General features: G+C 42.4%; 1 protein-coding gene across 1 annotated transcript in view; it reads right to left on the bottom strand.

The window, feature by feature from the left end:
* LOC144769149 (uncharacterized) overlaps positions 1-17,973 on the bottom strand; it is a 1,798,260-nt gene that overhangs the window by 1,754,733 nt on the left and 25,554 nt on the right. The window contains exon 2 of the mRNA XM_078653155.1: positions 17,838-17,870. Coding sequence (XP_078509281.1) covers positions 17,838-17,870 — 33 coding nt within the window. The remainder of the gene's footprint in view (positions 1-17,837; positions 17,871-17,973) is intronic.

The following is a 17,973-nucleotide window of genomic DNA, read 5'->3' on the forward strand; positions in this document are numbered from 1 at the left end:
TTGCCCTGGTGTGGTTCAACAATGCCCATCGCAAGTACATGGACCTCCCAGTCACTGTGCAAGTTATTGCTAACACTATCAAGGGTCTGCCATTGAACAAGGCTCCAGGCCCTGACGGGCTCACCACGGCATTCTATAAGACATATGTGGACGAACTTGCACCACGACTCCATGCGGTCTTTGCCGAGGCTCAGGAGGAAGGGATTTTGCCGGAATCAATGAGAGAGGCGCTCATTGTCATGCTTCTGAAACCGGGAAAAGACGGTCAATCGCTAGACTCGTACAGGCCTTTGTCCCTTATTAATGTGGATGTGAAAATATATGCGAAAATTATAGCAGAACGCTTCCAACCGATACTCCCGATAGTTGCCCTCCCAGACCAATCAGGGTTCATACCGGGCTGTGCAACCTCACACAACCTACGAACGATTTTCTCAGTATTGCATTATCTCCACCCTGACGTGAGGGCTGCAGTGCTATTCTTGGATGCCACAAAAGCCTTTGATTCTCTAGAATGGCCCTATTTGTTTCAGATCCTTGTGCGTATGGGGTTCAGCCCATTATTTATAATGCAGATACGTTTGCTTTACACCACACCTAAAGCAAGAGTACGAGTTAACGGCCTAATATCCGAGTCCTTTGACGTCTCCCGTGGCACTAGGCAAGGCTGCCCTTTATCTCCGCTTTTATTTGCCATTGCAATGGAGCCACTGGCGGCCAGGATTAGACAAGATCACACAGCAAGAGGTATCGGATTTAGCACCCGCAGTTAGCTGATCTCGCTATATGCGGATGACGTAACTCTGTATGTTTCAAACCCGGCTGAAAATTTGAACCCTCTGTTACGTGAATTTGTGAAATTTGGAGGGTTATAAGGTGTCTCGGTTAACTGGGCCAAATCAGTTGTCTTTCCCTTAACTGATAGCACCCCCGAGGTACATTCTGAATTCCCTCTATGCTGGGAGGCAAGCAAAGTTAAATATTTGGGTGTTTGGATCAGCCGCAACATTCAGGACGTCTGGGCTCTAAACTTTGGCAGAGCGGTGAACTGGCTTGAGGGCCGGTCCTCGGATGCTTGTTTCCGTTCTGGGAAGAACATGGCTTTTGTAGTTCGGACTGGACTGTTCCCATGGGGCACAGGGTCAGCGCTGATTTGCATATCGCCATTGTCTAACCCAGGGTGGTGTGGAGTGGAAAAACGATGGATTTGGGCCCAGATCTTTGGACTGGGGTGAATGTGTGACATTGATCCACGTTCTGTCCATCATTGTTGTGTTTGCAGTTGAGGGCAAAGTGGCTATGTGGGCGAAATTACCATTGTCCATTGCCGGCAGGATCGCACTTGCCAAGATGGTAGTCTTGCCAAAGTTTCTATATCTCTTTGTAAATATCCCGATCCCACTGACGAAACACTTTTTCACCTGTCTACGCTCACATCTGCTGACACTAGTCTGGGCAGGAAGACAAGCTAGATTGTCCTGGGCGCTATTGACACTGCCTCTACGACAGGGTGGGATGGGGGCGCATGACATGCATCTCTATGCGCTATGTGCACAGGCCCAGTTCGTGCATTTCAGGGCCTACCCCACCCCATATCAGCCACATGTGGCTGTGGAGATGGACTCGGTGGCCCCGCTACCCCTTGGTGTTGCCCTGTTCCGGGGAACTCCGAGGCCGTCGACAGACATAGATTCCGCTAATATGCTGCGCTGGACGTGGCGAGAGTTACAAAAGCGCGCTGCTCTCCCCCTCCTGTACGCACCGGCTATCCCTCTTAGACAAAACCAGATGCTCCCATGCCTAGAAGAAAGCGGGGGAGACATCTCCTTGACCGGAACGGTATTGCGCACATTTGCGGATTTGTATCCCAACGGACAATTCCGTGATCTCCAAATTGTGGAAGATGGGCCAGGCCCGTCCTTTAAAGACAAATTCAAGTACCACAAATTAAAATCATCTTGCAAGGAGCTTTGGGATAGATTTCCAGATGAACCTCCGCAACTACACGCCTTACAAAATGTTCTAGCAAGGGCATCCCCCAAGAAGTTGATATCTCGTTTATACAATTCCATGCAGGAACAAGCACCTCTAGTAACACCTAACTCTATGCAAGTATGGAACACAGAACTTGACCCGCCCCTAACCGAAGAACAATGGTCCTTTTGTTGCAAGCAGCTGCTGGAGCTCTCCCCCAATTACAAACTCCGGTTAATCCATTTCAAATTCTTACATAGATTTTATCGCACCCCTGCTGCTCTCCATAGAATGGGTTTACGAGAAGACGACAAATGCTGGAAATGTGGTACTGAGGGGGCCTCCTTTCTCCATGTGGCTTGGACCTGCCCGTCCCTCTTTACTTACTGGACCGACATATTTGATGCTACTAACCAAATTATTGGCAGAACAAATGGTCCTTCCCCATTGCTGGGACTCCTGGAGTGGGTAGCAAACACAGAGCCTAAATGTCGTAAGTTGCATGCGCTATTACTTCTGTATGCTAGACGCCAAGTGGCTATTTGCTGGGGACGTGGAACCCCACCTGAATTTGCGGATTGGCTGTCCGATGTGACGTATGGGCATACCCAACTTGGTACATATTGGGAATTGATGCCGACTGCCTCCCGCCCACGTGACATCTGGGAGCCGTTCCTGCAGTGGATGAGCGATAGATCAGATTCTACGTCTTCGGAACCAGATGTTCCCACATAGAAAGTTATAACTGCTGGGGGGCCGTGTGCTGATCTGAGCTTGCAGATTCAACTACCAAATCTTAGTACCTGCTTGATCAAATGTTTAAAGAGATGTGCACACCATCTGCGTTTATCTGGAACTGTTTCTACCTTGCTGCTGTGTGTCCCATCCCTTTGCATGCGCCACCATCTGTTTGTGTGTGATATGTTTGTCAGATGCCGCACTTGCCCTGTACACTTTGCTCTGAGGGTACTATGAACCAGGATGCTGTTATACCTACAGTATTTACCAGATTTGCATCTCTACTGTACTGACTGTTGCCTAGTTTGTTGAGAGGTTTAAAACAAAAATCTCATATCCTCTCAAATATATTGCAGTTGTAATTGATTTGAATATTACCTCAAATGCATTTATTGTTTCCTATGATCACTGCTATGTATTGTATCCTAAATCTTCTAATAAAATAAAAAAATAAAATAAAAAAAGTTCCCTATAGAATAATAGAATGTCACAAAGACCTCAAAAACAATATGTAAGGAAAACAGGATTTTTTGCAAGTTTAAACCAACTTTTTGCCCCCATTTGATCTACTAGCTACCAGTTTTTCAACTCTGAGAGTGCACTGAGGCCTCTTAACCATTCCTCAGTATCCATGTTCTAATAATTAACAAAGTGTGGGTTAATTGCCTACCCCCAATTGGCTGGGCCTGACTTACTCACTGTAAGTTACCCACAGATTGTACGGCTGATTGTCCTTCCAGGGCTGCAGTGCTGATTGTGCCTACACTGTGTGCGACTTGGTACAAAATGGCTCCCAGCCTGCCACTGCAGACTGGAAGAGTGATGGGCACACTACAAGTTCGACTCTGCCATTTAAACCTTTGGCAAAGCCCTTCACTTCCCTTTAGAATACATGTAAGTCTCCCTTAAGGAAGGTCTCTTGAGCCTTAAGGCAGAGAACTGTGTATTGTTAAGTAGCACATGTATTTTTCATATGTCTTAGCAGCAACACTTCTAAATTGTTGTTTTGCTGTGAGAGAGTTAGTTACCCCATTGGCTAACATGGAGTTACTGGCTGACTGCTCAGGTATCAAACTAACCATGGCATTTAACCTGAATTGATTGCCAGTCGGATCCAGTTTGTCCAGTGGCCTTTCAAGGTCACTGGCCTTCAGACAGCTTTTTGCCCTCCTGGGGAGTTATGTGAACAAAAGCAGCCTGCCGCAGGGTGAGGTCTTACCTGCCCTTTGCAGAAATCCACTCAGGGTGTAAGCCAAAAAGGTGAGTTTCAAAGATGAAGCTGCCATTGTTGGGCGAATGACAAATGCACTCTTGAGGGACAGCCCTTTGTTCAGTTAGATGGGCTGGTAGTGGTAACGGAGAGGAGCGACAAGTGCCCAAACCAGTTTTCACATCAGCCTGTATCCCTAAAGAAGCCACACTTCTGGAGTGGAATTACAAGCTCCTTATGACCAAGGAGGGGTTTAGGCATCTTGAGAGTGGCTAGAGTAGTGCACTTTGGAATTGCTAGATACCACACGTAGCTGAAAAGTCATCACTTACAAGCTGGGAACCTGTTATCCCACTGGCTAATGAACACATCATCCCCCTATGGCACTTTCTGGGAATAAATATGTCACCCCTGGCACTCTGAAGCTTAGATCACAATGGAACTGAAATGCAGACCGAATAAGGACGGCCCTGTTACTCCTGGACTGCACAGAGAAGCTGTACCATCTGCTGGGTTGAACCAGCTTCACTTTGGGCTAGCAAAGAGAGGACTGTGCCTGTGGCTCCTGGCTCAAAGAAAAGTTGTGGCCCAACCCCAGACTGAAACAGTCAGCCGCCCTTATGGAACCAGCTCCAGGGACAAACAGCTGAAAAAGCCAAAGAGCCACTTTGGAAGAATCATCGCAGACTGCCACTGGAAGCCTCAAGAGACTGATCCTCAATATCCAAAAGTTGCACCTAAGTTGGTTGGATCCAGGAGTGTCATCTGAGTCCAAATTGGTCACCCAAAAGGGACACCAGCCTCCACAAAAGGATATTGCTGTGACCGCTGTGTACGGAGACGGGTAGCCCAGCTACTGCTGCTAAAGAGTTTGCATAAGGATTCTTCGGAGGGAAGTTTTAACCTCTAATGTGTTTTTCTATCTACTGCATGAGTATAATAGCATAATGCAGGCTAAAGACTGTTATGTGTGTACCTACTTATCCTAATCTGTGTTGGAAGTTATGACCTACCACCACATTCCACTTACCACCATTTTATTAGTAGAATCCTTAGTTTGCTGTATTTTCAAGGTCACTTTGAATACTATTTCCTTAAATATGATTAGTTTTTTCAAGAAGTGTATATAACCATTTGACCCCTATGCTAATGCAAAGGACATGGACACAGGGTGGCCTTTATTTAGACCCCCAAGTTAAGCTTGACCCTGCTCGTGCCCATAGAAAAAACTTGATTTATCTGCTGATTCCAACTTAAAAGAAGTTCATTGATGATTTTGAAGATAGGATACGCAAAACTGAAAAGAGAACAAAACAGGCAGAGATACTGGGAAAGATGTATGGGGTAAAAAAGAGAAATAATACAAAACATTTGGAGTACAAACAAATCTGAGTTTAGATTGGCAATATTAACAGAAGTTATTTATTTATAAACTTTCATATAGGACAAACTTGACGCTAGAGTGTATCAGAGCACTTTATAAATGGCTAGGCAAGAAGAAACAGGCCAATAAGTTACTAAACAAGCACATAGCTGTAGAGTAATAACCATGGGTGTAGAAACTGTATTGTATCTAGGGTAAAAATTGGGTAATCAAAAGAAATTTGACTTCTAGAAGGAGAGCTGGTAAGTAATAGTCTGCGGGAGGCCAGACAGATAGAATTACCAGACTTGACAATTAAACTTGCAGGTATACTTGACAAGAGGGCGAGGGAAAGGTGGGAGACTAGTAAGCTAACGCAATTTGAATGTTTGGAAAATTGTGGAAAATTGTTAGCTTGGCAGACAAAAATGGATTGGTGAGTAATTTAATACAAGAAATCAAGTCCCAGAATACGGACAAGGTTCTAACCAACAGAAAAGATATTGAAGAGGCTTTTTACAACTATTTTGGTTCTCTGTACGAAGAAAATCTGGTGTCATCGGAAGAGGAGAGGAGCAGGTGATTCAGTGAGGGAGAAATAGTGACATTGGAGGATGAAAAAACTGCATTACTGAATACTCAAATTCAGGAGGGGGAAAGAGAACAGGTACTAAAGAAGGGTAAGCGGGGGAAGGCAGCTGGTCCAGATGGCTTACTTTTAGAAGTGTATATCACATTAAAGGAGGGGCTGACCCCGATTTTGATGAGAATATTTAATGAGTTATTTTTGGAAGGGATAGCTCAACCAGAATCTTGGTCAGAAGCCACGATCTCACTAATTTTAAAACCGGGCAAGTGTAAGAATAGGTGTGAATCCTATAGGCCGGTGTCGCTTTTAAACTGCGATTCTAAGATCTTTTCTAAATTCCTGGCAGACAGCCTTAAAGGTCTAATGGGAGGTTTGGAGCACATAGATCAAAAAGGCTTTATGATAGGAAGGTCGCTACATGAGTTAACCTATTCCCTGATAGGGGCAATAGATTTGGTGGAATCAAATAGGGTACCTTTGGTGGTTATTGCTTTGGACGCCACTAAGGCTTTTGACCATGTAAATTGGGCTTTTCTGACATCCATTATGGAAACCGCTAAATTGGAGGATAGGTTTTGTAGAGCAATTGCCGGGTTTTATAAGCCTCCAAAAGCAAGAGTTCTAGTAAATGGAGTTTTAACATCAGCCTTCAATATAAAGAGAGGGACAAGACAAGGATGTCCGCTGTCTCCATTATTGTTTAATTTATATATGGAAGCCTTAGCAAAAAAATTGAGGGTAGAGCAGATTCTCCCCTTTCAATGCAACGGCTGGGTAAAGAAGATGGCATTATATGCAGATGACCTTCTGATATACATGGCGGATTTAGAGAACACAATGAGACTTGTAGTAAAAATTGCAGAATTTTTTGGGAAAGTATCAGGGTGCGTAATAAATAGAGACAAATCAGAGATTATGGTATGGCACTTAGATGGAGGGATAGAAAAAACTACAATGGAAATGATGAAATATTTGGGAGTGTGACCCAAGATATCAATAAATTAGCAGAAAACAATTTTAATAGGGTGAAATAGAAATGTGTGATTTAATGTAAAGTTGGATTCGTCTGCCCCTGACCATTTTTGGAAGAGTGAATTTAGTGAAAATGATTCTATTACCAAAGTTGACTTTTCTTTTTTAAGCCGTACCTTTGTCATTTAAAGAAGCGGGTCTTATGAAGTTGCAGGGTAAGATAGGGTGTTTCATTTGGGCAGTAAAAGATCCTGAATATCATGGAAGAAGATACGCTGGAGGAAAGAGAAAGGAGGCCTGACTCTTCCAGGTTTCCAACTATATGCTTGGGGGTTCCAGCTTAAGAATAATAGGATGCTCCTAGATAAGGCATCGGATTCGGAAATTGGTAAGCTGTTCACGGGAATACTAAATGCTTAATCAGGTAGAAGGAGGAACCTCGGGATTTATACTAAAATTTGCAGATCCTAGATATTTTTAAAAAGTAAGGCTGAAAATTCTTATAGGAGCGGCAGAAACCTGGTACAGGATTAGAAGGAGACTGAAATGGGTGTACTATAGTAACTTGGCTCCGATATGGGACTCGCCCGGATCACCAGATTGGACAAAAGATAAGCTTGCTGGGGCTTTAAGGCAAGCTGGAGTGGAAAGATGGAAGGATCTAATTGAAGGAAAAAGGATGATCTTATGGGAGAGATTTCAAAATAGAACAAACCATCTTGTTTCAAGATTTAAGTATCTCCAATTTCAGAGTTGGGTCCAAGCACCAGAAAGTAAGATAGGAGGAGCAAACAAACTGGAGGAAATGCTAATTTTGGACAATCCAAGGAAGAAGGAAACATCATATTGGTACTGGCGATTGATGGAAGCGTTGAGGGCGAGCTTACCCAACAACATACAATATGGGAGATGGACTTGCCAGGAGCAAAGCTGGAAAGTTATGGCAAGTATCCTTTACTAAACTTTATAAAATGATAAAACCTGCCTATTTAAAGAGAAACCACCTTTTTTCTATTTATAGAGTGTATTGGACACCGAAAAAGCTGTTGAAGTTAGGAAATAGAGGAGAGATGGGGTGTACTAAATGCGGTCTGAAATCGGCAAATTATATCCATATGTTTGTGGGGTGTCCAGAAATCCAGGTTTTTTGGGGAGAGGTATGTGGAGCGCTGACTGAAATTATGAAGAAACAGATTCAGGTAAGCCCTTTCCTCTTATTTTTTGGGTTGGATAATGAATCAGTTGGAGATGAACAAAAATTAATATTATATGCTTTGTACCTGGCGAGAAGAGAGTTATGTAAAAAGTGGACCAGTGCTCTCTCCAACGTATTTAGAGTCGAAATCGTCACTAAGATATAATTTAAATTTGTACGCAACCTCTTTAGACAAGAGAAGGTATGCTTTCTTGGGCCCGGTAGTTGAATGACTAGCGAGGTAGGAAGGGCGGTTCAATGATTGTGCCTCAAAAGCAGGCCTTAGATAATGCACAAGCCATTCCTAAATCTCTCATACCTATCATGGCAGGGCGGCACTGGAAGAATGGTAGTAAGATGAGAGAGTCGAAAGACAGGAAGTTTGGCTTAATGAAGTGCAATTGACGGGTCTCGCGATAAGGCAGACAAACATCAGATGCTTGCTCTCATGGCACGTTAAAGATCGATCTTGGATGGAGATGCGTCAGGCTAATGAGGACAGAAAAAAAAAAGGAAAAAAAAGGCATTTTGACTTCTTTTTTGAATAATGTAGTTGAGGGGCTCAATCTGATTTTAGGGGACAGGCAGGGAGTTCCAAATTCTTGTTGTCATACCGGAGAAAGATTGGTTATAGGTTTTCTTTTTAAGAAATTTCAGATTTTTCAACAATAAGGTGCTGGTGCTTCTGAAGGATCTATAGCCACCAGACAACTCCAGGTTTTCATCTAGGTACTTCGGTGTGTTGAAGTGTAGGGCTTTATGGGTCATGCCAGCAATTTTCTGCTGTATGCTTGGGAGCCAGTTTAGAAATTTTAGATCGGGAGTGATGTGACTGTCTCTTTTGAATCCAGTATTGAGCCTTTTAGCAGTGTTAAGGGATGCCATTAGTGGAGCCAACGTGTATATAGTTAGGCCGCAGAGGGTTACACTTCCATAGTCCTACCTGGAGATCACTAGAGCTTGCACCACTGACTTCAAGTCATTGAGGAAGAGCAGGAAGGGATTTATTATTCTTAGTAGATTCATTTGAAATTGCTGCTTTGGTGGCTGAAATGAGGTGTCCCTGCATGTTAAGAGTCTTGTCAAGGGTTATTCCCAGTGATCCTGTGGAATCAATAGGGGTGGAAGGCAGTTAAGGGATGTTAGTTGCTACAGTTGGGTGTCACCTGCCTACATGTGGTATTGGATGTTAGATAATTTCAGAATTTCAATTAAAGGCTCCATAAACAGATTAAAAAGAGGAGGCGAGAGTGTGGACCCCTGAGGGTCCCAATATGTAATCAGAGTGAAATTGGATAGGGTTGGTTAACATTGATTCTTTGAGTTCTGTTGTGGAGAAACCAAGCAAACTAATTTAGAACGGACCCTGATAACACCATCCTGCATTCAAGTAAGTGTAGGGGACTGCAGTGTTTGACTGTACCGAAAGCTGATCAGAGTTCAAGGAGAATCAGAAGGCAATATTCATTTTGATCCAGCATTTTATGCATGTCATCAACTATATGTGCAAGGGCTGATTCTATGCCAAGACCCTGACGGAAGTTAGACTGGAATTGGTCAGAATTGATCTATGTTGTTGCATAATTGGACAAGGACACATTTCTAAAGGAGCTTTGCCAGAGTCAGAGTAGTGGAAAATGGACAGAAGTTATTTGGGTCCTCATGATCTACCATTGTTTTTTTCAGAATAGTGGTTACCTGCCCTGATTTTAGGCAGGCTGGTATAGTGTGAGGCATTCATTATCTTGGTCGAAAGTGGGACTATAGATGTATTAATCCCACTGAAGAAGTTAGATGGCACAGGGTCACAGAAGTGGTTCGATAGCTTTTGTGTTGTTAGAATTTTAAGAACGGCATTGTCATCAAAGGTTTTGATTAAGTTCCACAAAACATTGTTATTGAGGGTGTGCCCTGGTCGATATGGGGGCTGAGTGTTCAGAGTCGGAAGGGGGCTGTTTAGAGGTATGACTGGATGGTGCTCTACTGCTGTTTGAAGATCACTTTCAATATATTTTGTCTTTGTCAGAAGAAGAAGGCAAATTCCTTGCAGTTTGGCTGTGGATTATACCCAATTGTGGAAGGGTTGTGTTGCCTATTCGATTGTAGTTAGTCAAATTAAAACATTTTTTATGGTGATTTCTGGCTTTGTCTAGTTGGTTTCTAAAGAAATTTACTTTAGAATTTCTAATGCGTTTGGTATAGATGCTCCTCTGTAATCTCAAGTGCTTACGCTTTTCTAGGGAAGGTCAGAATCTCCAAGCTTGTTCAGCTAATCTTAAATTGCTTCTTTCTTCATTTAGGCTACCATTGTACCATGATTTGGATTCTTTAGTGGACATTCATTTTAGCTGTGAGGGCACAATTGTGTCAAGAAATTAATCATGGAGTTGTCATAGTCATCTGTATTGTCATGGACTTCTGATGTGTCCACAAGAGGAGGGAGGCACGATGTTATTGCTGAGGAATGTCAGTTTGTTATGGTTATTATTTCAAATACTCCTTTTCCAATGCCTGGGTTTCTTTAGTTGAGCCTTGTGTGTCCTCACTGATTTAGTGATGAGGAAAGGATGATGCAGTGATTGTCTATCCAGTCATAGGGGACAATAGATTCATGATGAATAGAATTGGCCTTAGCAATGATTATATCCAAGATTGGAGCATCCTAATTGGGCCGGTGGGACCGCCGCACGTCTGGCATCGGTCCCATCACTGATCTGATGGCGGGCGGAATGATGTCCGCCCACCATCATAATTAGCCCCTTTGTTCTTACTATTATTAAAAACTTTACGAAAGCTGAAGTCAATAACATGTCATCAGTATGTAGACATGTTATCAGTGCTTGTCTACAACTCCATATGCCGCGAGCGTTAAAATGTCTCCTAAGCCTAGATATTCTTTCAAGTTTCAGTTTCGAACATACACACAGCAAGTGAATAATGTTCTCTTCTCCAAGTTTACAAAAACGGCAGGCCACCAATTCCTCATATCTCAGCCATGGCATTATGTGACATAAGCCTGGTAATACTCCAAAATGAGCTTTTATGAATATGTGTTTATGCTTCAAGGACCATGGAATTTCAAGATATAGTTGAGCTTTCATCTTGGTATAACCATTCATTAATGTCCATGCATGTTTTCATTTTACGAGAGAGTCTTTATCCAAAAGGAGTGATAAGTGTTTTGTTGTGCTATTGATAACCTTTTAAAATTAATCTATGGTTATTGGCATTTCACAGATTGGATTCGCTGAGTACTTGTCTAATGCAGCGTGAACGTATTTCCAAAGCTGGGATTTCTGGTTTGCATTTGCATCACTGTGTGAATTGATTGGTGAGGGGGAGCGAGGTGGGGAAAGAGTGGAATGCTTAATCTGGCTAGGCTATGCAAGGACACTGCTCGCGGCTCCTGTGGGTAGCACGAAGAGCTAGGATGACATTGAGAGGTGGTGGAATCCTCACGAGTTATGTTTTATGAGGATAGAAGTGAATATTCCCAATTATAATTGAATTCCCTACCAATTGGGCAAGAACTTGCTATTTAGCAATATTATTTCCCAAGGTATATCATGTAGATCATGTAGATAATACAGCTGAGGTATAATCTTTTTTAAGTTGTCTTAACTGCGACTAGGCCTCCAATGTCCAAAGATTTCAGTGCTAACGTACCGTTCTTTTCTAAATGTACTTTCATGCTTTTCTTTTCATTGCATGAGCAAGATAAATAGCTAGAAGAGTAGCTCATTATTTTGGTTGTAGAGATGTTACAGTAGATAATTTTAATTCGAAGTCTGTTGTGATTTACACAGTGCGGGGTGTGAGATAAAATCTTCCTTTAACATGCATTCCAGACCATAGATACCCTCAAGGTTGTGCAGCTGTGTGTGCCTTTGTCTGATGATAAGAACATGGGGGGGGCAGATTTACAGTAAGTGGTGCATCCCTGCGTATTAGCAGGGATGCAGCAGTTATTTTGCATGACTCAAAAAAAAACCTTGCGCCACCATGGATGCACCGCATTTACAATGCGGTGCACCGTGACGCAAGGATAGACAGATGCGTGACGCATCTGTTGGCGTAAGGGGGATGCAGTTCTAGAGTTGTGTCGCACGCAGGACGCAACTCCAGCACTGCTCAGGGGTGCCCTATACCTAACATGCTGTGTCACTCCTTACGCCTGCTTCAAGCAGGCATAAGGATTTGACATAGCAGGGACGTGAAAGTGACTCAATGAAATCTTGTAGATTTCACGGCTACTTATACGGGGCTTCCTTGCGACGAACGCCCACCCTGCATACATTATACGTGAAGCAGGTATAATGTAGTGCAGGGCTTCACAACGTGATGATTCTCACTAGATGCATCACCTTGTAAATATGTTGCATAGTGGCGCATTGTTTACTCTGCCACTGCGTCACAAAAGTGACGCAACGGCGGAGTAAAAGTGCCGCATGGGGCTTGTAAATCTGCCCCGGGGAGTTTACCTGCTCCAGAGAGGTGGCACAATCTGATTGGTCCAAGTTTGGAAAAAGTCAGTTAGGAGACATTCTAAAGAAATGTGCAATGTATTTCAATTATGTGTCGTAGAATAGTTGTTAAGAGATCCTGTCCTGACTCGGCTAAGGGAAGACATTTTCCCTAACTCTGCTATTCTGGATGCCATATTCCTAGTTCTTGAGTTAAACTCTTGAACGTTTCTGCCATTTTGCCCTGAACCTCAACTTGGTTCATTTCAGACTGAGACCTTCTAATTAGGATTTCCTCCTGCCATCTTTCAATGCATTATTCAGAATAGGGAAGATCGTTTATGGACCAGTTAGTTCGCTGTTGTGCATTTTGTACTTTATAATTATGTGCGTGGTCCTTCACCTGATATATGTAGGTGAATCGATTAACAATACTGAATTTCATGCTTACATGATCGATTGAGCTACTAACGGTATAACGCTGTACGCCTTTGATTACTGTGCTAAGAAACCTTCATGGTTTTGGAAAACCAACTTCTCTGTCATTCTTGGGGAGCCAATTAGGCTTCAGTGTAAATTTAAATTGATGTACTGATGTTAGCTCCCAGAATACATTTTCGGCTAGTAACCACGCTTATATGACCTGTGACTTAATCAGTTTGACAACTACACCAGACAGAGCCAGAAGGTATAGAACATTATTCTACATCAAAAGCAAAAAAAACAATAGCCATATTTTGCGTGGAATTTTTATCCAGTATGTCATCCTCATTTGTGTTTTTTACTGTTTGCAACTAACATTTTTTTCTTGGCGGTCTTGAATGGGTGAAATATATGTTGAAAGGTCTCTCTTCTGTAGAGCAAACCCTCTGCAATACATTGACCTACTGCCCTGTATTGGATTGTTGGGTAAGTTGAAGGTTTTAAAATGCGAAACTAGGGCTGCTTCAGTGCTGGAAACCTAACAGTTTTACCACCTCTTCCTGGCAGAGGTGAAACACCGGTTTGTAAATGGGTCATCTGCCGTCTTTGGCAAACGCCCCACAGTGGAAATAATGTAAGTGACCATCTTTGATATCAAATCAAATTACTTATTACTGTTCATCTATGTCTGTCTTTGTATGGAGAACTGGAGCACTTCTACCACACAGAATTAATAGTTTCAACAGTTTCAACTGCTGCTTCTAGGTGAGCGTGGCTAGAACAAATCAATGCTCCTTAATAATTTATGAGGTGTGCTTACTTTTGATACGCAGAAAAGATGATGATCTGGGATCACAATACTCTACACATCTAGAAAGCATTTAAGAGGCCGACACCAACCCGATTTGCAGAATCCGGAAGTTTGGAATCTCAAAATTGCTTTTTTTAATGTACAAACCTCACATTGCAAGAATCACAATTTGAGTTTGTGACCCAAAGCCTGTTTGGTATTTGAAAGGGGCCTGGTTAGGTCTCTCTTTCCAAATACAGAAGGGTAGTGCTGTGCAAAATTGCGATCCCAAAACATTATTTTTTTCCTACCCTTCAAAAAGGTGGCAACCCATTCCCAAATGGGAAGCGGTCCATGGAACCCTTTCCGCTTTCAGAATGTTAAAAAATATATTTTTAAGAGCGGGCAGTGTTCCCAAGAATCACTGCCTAGTCTTAAAAGATGAAAGTTAAATGTTTCCTTTTTAGGTCGAGCAGACCTACATTCAATGCGTAAGCATTGATTGTGTCTGCTTCAGACCTATTGTGATCCGTATTTGGGAATGTGGACACGACTTAGACGCGCGCTTTTGCAGTCTCAGTTCTGACCGCGTGTCTGAGCCGCGCTTGCGCACACGAACTCACAGCCCCTGCTTTCGCTTCCCTCGCATGCATTAACGGCGCACACACAGGCACAGCCAGCCCCCACCCCTCTGCATGCACGCACACACACACACACACACAGGCGCGCGCACACATACACACGCTGCCGCCCCCTGCACACACACAGACACCCACGCATACACACGCCGCCGCAGCCCTCTATCCTAAAGCACTCACAACAATGACAATAGCGTCTCGCACACAACACTACCGATCTCCTACCCTCCAGGATGGTGACTTGGCACTATCGCCAGTGGGACAAGCGCCTCGCCATTCATGTCTCTACGCCCCTTGAGGATGCAGCCCCGCCTACAATCTCTACCGTACTGCACCCTTTCCTGTGCGTCCCAGCTCCGCCTCAACTCATGCAGCGCCCCCTTACTAATATTTGGCAAGCATTTATATTGAATGCACTTTAACCGGTGCGATTCCCTCACCTCGCGCCTCTCGTACTTCGCGGCCCCAGGCAGCAGCACCGTAGAGCCACATTGCTGGCAATGCACGCCCTTACTGTTCTTGCCATCGGCAGACACCAGTCCAGCCTCTATGTCACTGACTGCTTGGATGAAAGCAACCGCACATGAAAACAAGACGGAACAAGCTCCGCCCAGACAGCGTCAACAGGCGAGGTCGTAACAGGGGCGTGCTTGGTGACGAATGCGGAAGAAGAAAGGCACGTAGAGTTAGGGTAAAGTAGAGATGGGCGAGTCAACAATATTGTAACAGTGAAAGCCAATGTGAAGCCCACGCCGAGACTGCTGAGTTAAACTTCTTTATTAAGTTAGAAAGAGGCAAGGGGCCAACATGCCCAGTCGGGCTGTTAACTTCTTGCTCCCCCCCACCCCCCTGCACACATACAGACACGCACGCATACACACGCCGCCGCAGCCCTCTACCCTGAAGCACTCACAACAATGTAAAGGAAGCACTAAAAACGGGGACGTGCATTTATTTCTACAGCTACAGGGGCGCCAGGATTGCACATGCTTACCTGTATTTAACTCTTTCAAAAAAGATGTGATTAAATAGCAATAGCATCAGATTTAACAAATATGCCAGCAGTAGTCCACAGAAAACGGTGAAATTTTAGGTTGCACAATTTAGGAGAGGGATGTCTGTCTTTTAACAAGATCGCGGCCAAATTCCTTTCAAATGGGTTCAGACTGAGGCTGACGGAAAAAAATTGGATCATGACCGCATTCAGCCCCGCCCACCCTTTAGAACGCCCGCACCATGCAACCATTCAAAAACAACTGGTTCAAATATCTTCTCTCAATGTTTCAAGCTTTATTACAAATGTCACAAAAAGATGTTAATATTTCACTTCTGTTATTCGATTTTCGGCACAATAAATTACACTGAACATAATCTTCACAAAAGTTATTTACAAAAGTTTAAGCTATTGCTATTATAAATTACAATAACTTTTATTAAAGTATTAATTATTTTTAAAAATTAAAAGCCATTGTTATTTGTAATATCAATACATCTAAGTCACATAAATACAACACATATTGCATTACAAATGCTATAAGTGTCACATTTGTGAAAGTTATAACCATTGGCATTGTAAATAACAAAGCTATTAATTTCGCTATTTTCAAAACCAACACATAAATAACAAATTTGTCATTTACAATATCAATAGCTCAAACTTTCCTAATGCGAGACCTATTGCATTGCAAATGCTTGTTTTGTTTTTGTTTTTGAAACGCAGATTCTTAAACCTAGCTCCAGTAGTCCCAATTTCGTGCAGTCAGCGTTGTTGGTTTAGAACTAATATTAGCTAGAACTGATACTTCAGGGCAGGAAAAGTCACATGTATTTGCATCTATTTGAGTGTCACCTGTTCATGAACATACTGTCACAATGTTTTTTAATAATTCTTTTTATTATTTTTTTGGGAATAAACATACATATTGTAAGGGACGAAAGAAAAAACGGGGGTCAGATAACCGCAGTTTCTCATCACAATAAAATATTTCACACAGTGCATACTGAAGCTATTATAACCAATTAATAAAAAATAGCAAGAACGATTTCCATAAAATGCAGTTTGCATTCTTATGAGTGACGAGCCTCAGAGTCGTAATCTTAGAACGTGGCAAGATCTTAATTGTACTTTGCAGCTTGCAAAAGTTTGGCAGGACCTTGTCAATTCATCTAATAGTGCACAATTTACGACATTGCCTACATGTAGTAGCCACCTGCAGCTCAAAAAGCATTTATCGGTCTGTCTCCTACATGCTGTTTCCACTTAGGGTCATTACTGTACTGCAGAAATGTTTCTACCATACATGGATTGTGTCAGTCTAATATATCGAGTCACAGCTGAAGCAATGCTCACCACAAATGCTTTTCTGAGAGAAGGGCCTTCTGTCCATGGTTTAGAACAGCATGAGGAATACAGTACCAAGGAAAAGTAAAGTCACCTGAAACACTGCTCCAAGCAGAAATATTGTCCATGGAAAAGAACCTAACAGTGTTAAATTACCATCAGAATACTGAGTCGCGAAGCAATATTTCACAATTTAGAAATCCCAATTCCTTTGTGAGCATACTGACACTATTTTTGAAATAATTCTTTTTATTGTTGTTTTGGGATAAACGGAAAAAAATGAAAGGAATGAAAGATAAAAGGAGGGGGTCAAAAAAACGAAATACATCAGCAGTTTGTCATCACAATAGAATAACATTTCACACAGTGATTGCTAACACTAATAAACTTATTAAAAAAACTGAATGACAGTTTTGTGAAATCAAACAATTAACATGAAATCTCACAGGAGATTTCAGTATGAGTTATAAGTTTCATCCAAGCTAGTGTTTCTGAAATGATGGATTATTTCCCACATGAAGGTTTGCCCATCTTAAATCACTTCTCCAATCATTTGTGCATCCTATTCTTTCTTGTCTGATCCTAGAATCCACCTTGACACAAACTGTCATTAAACTCCCCAACCACAATCATTCCAATTTCCTTGTTCCACCGGCCCCGGGATAGTGTGCTTCTTTAAATGATGGATATTTTTGTCAATATCAATTCCACCTATCCATCCCTCTCAACCCTGTACTTGTCTATTTACTTGCCCATTTACTCCTCACCTCCCCTGTAATGACTTCCTGCCAGACATTCCCCTGCCTTGCCTTTGTAGGTCTTTTGTAGGAACTCCAATTCAACATTGACCAATTTCTGCATTTTCAGATCATGTTTTAACTTTCTTAAGATCTCTGTAGCATCAATTTTACTTGTTTTGCATTCCTTGAATATTTTTGTCCTTTCTGCAGCCCTTGACATATTTGTCAATTTCCATTAACACTGCCATTTTCTGAAATGATTACCACTTAGTGCTTTTTTTTCATGTTAATTCCAATCCATACATTTCCTGACTATAAATGATTATCCTGCTTGCTTTTGTTAATGCCCACTGCTCGACTCATTGCAAGGCAAAGTCGAAAAAATGGAATGGTTCGCTTACCTGAGATTGTGCTGTGATTGAATCCATAGTCTGCTGGGATAATAGAACATGAAAACACTTTAGTCTTGCAGGCAATGTACATAAAAATAAAATACATTTGATGGAGGACTAATTTAAAGGCACACTGGTCCGGGTC

This window comes from Lissotriton helveticus, chromosome 7 (assembly GCF_964261635.1).
Source record: "Lissotriton helveticus chromosome 7, aLisHel1.1, whole genome shotgun sequence".
Lineage (NCBI taxonomy): Eukaryota > Metazoa > Chordata > Amphibia > Caudata > Salamandridae > Lissotriton > Lissotriton helveticus.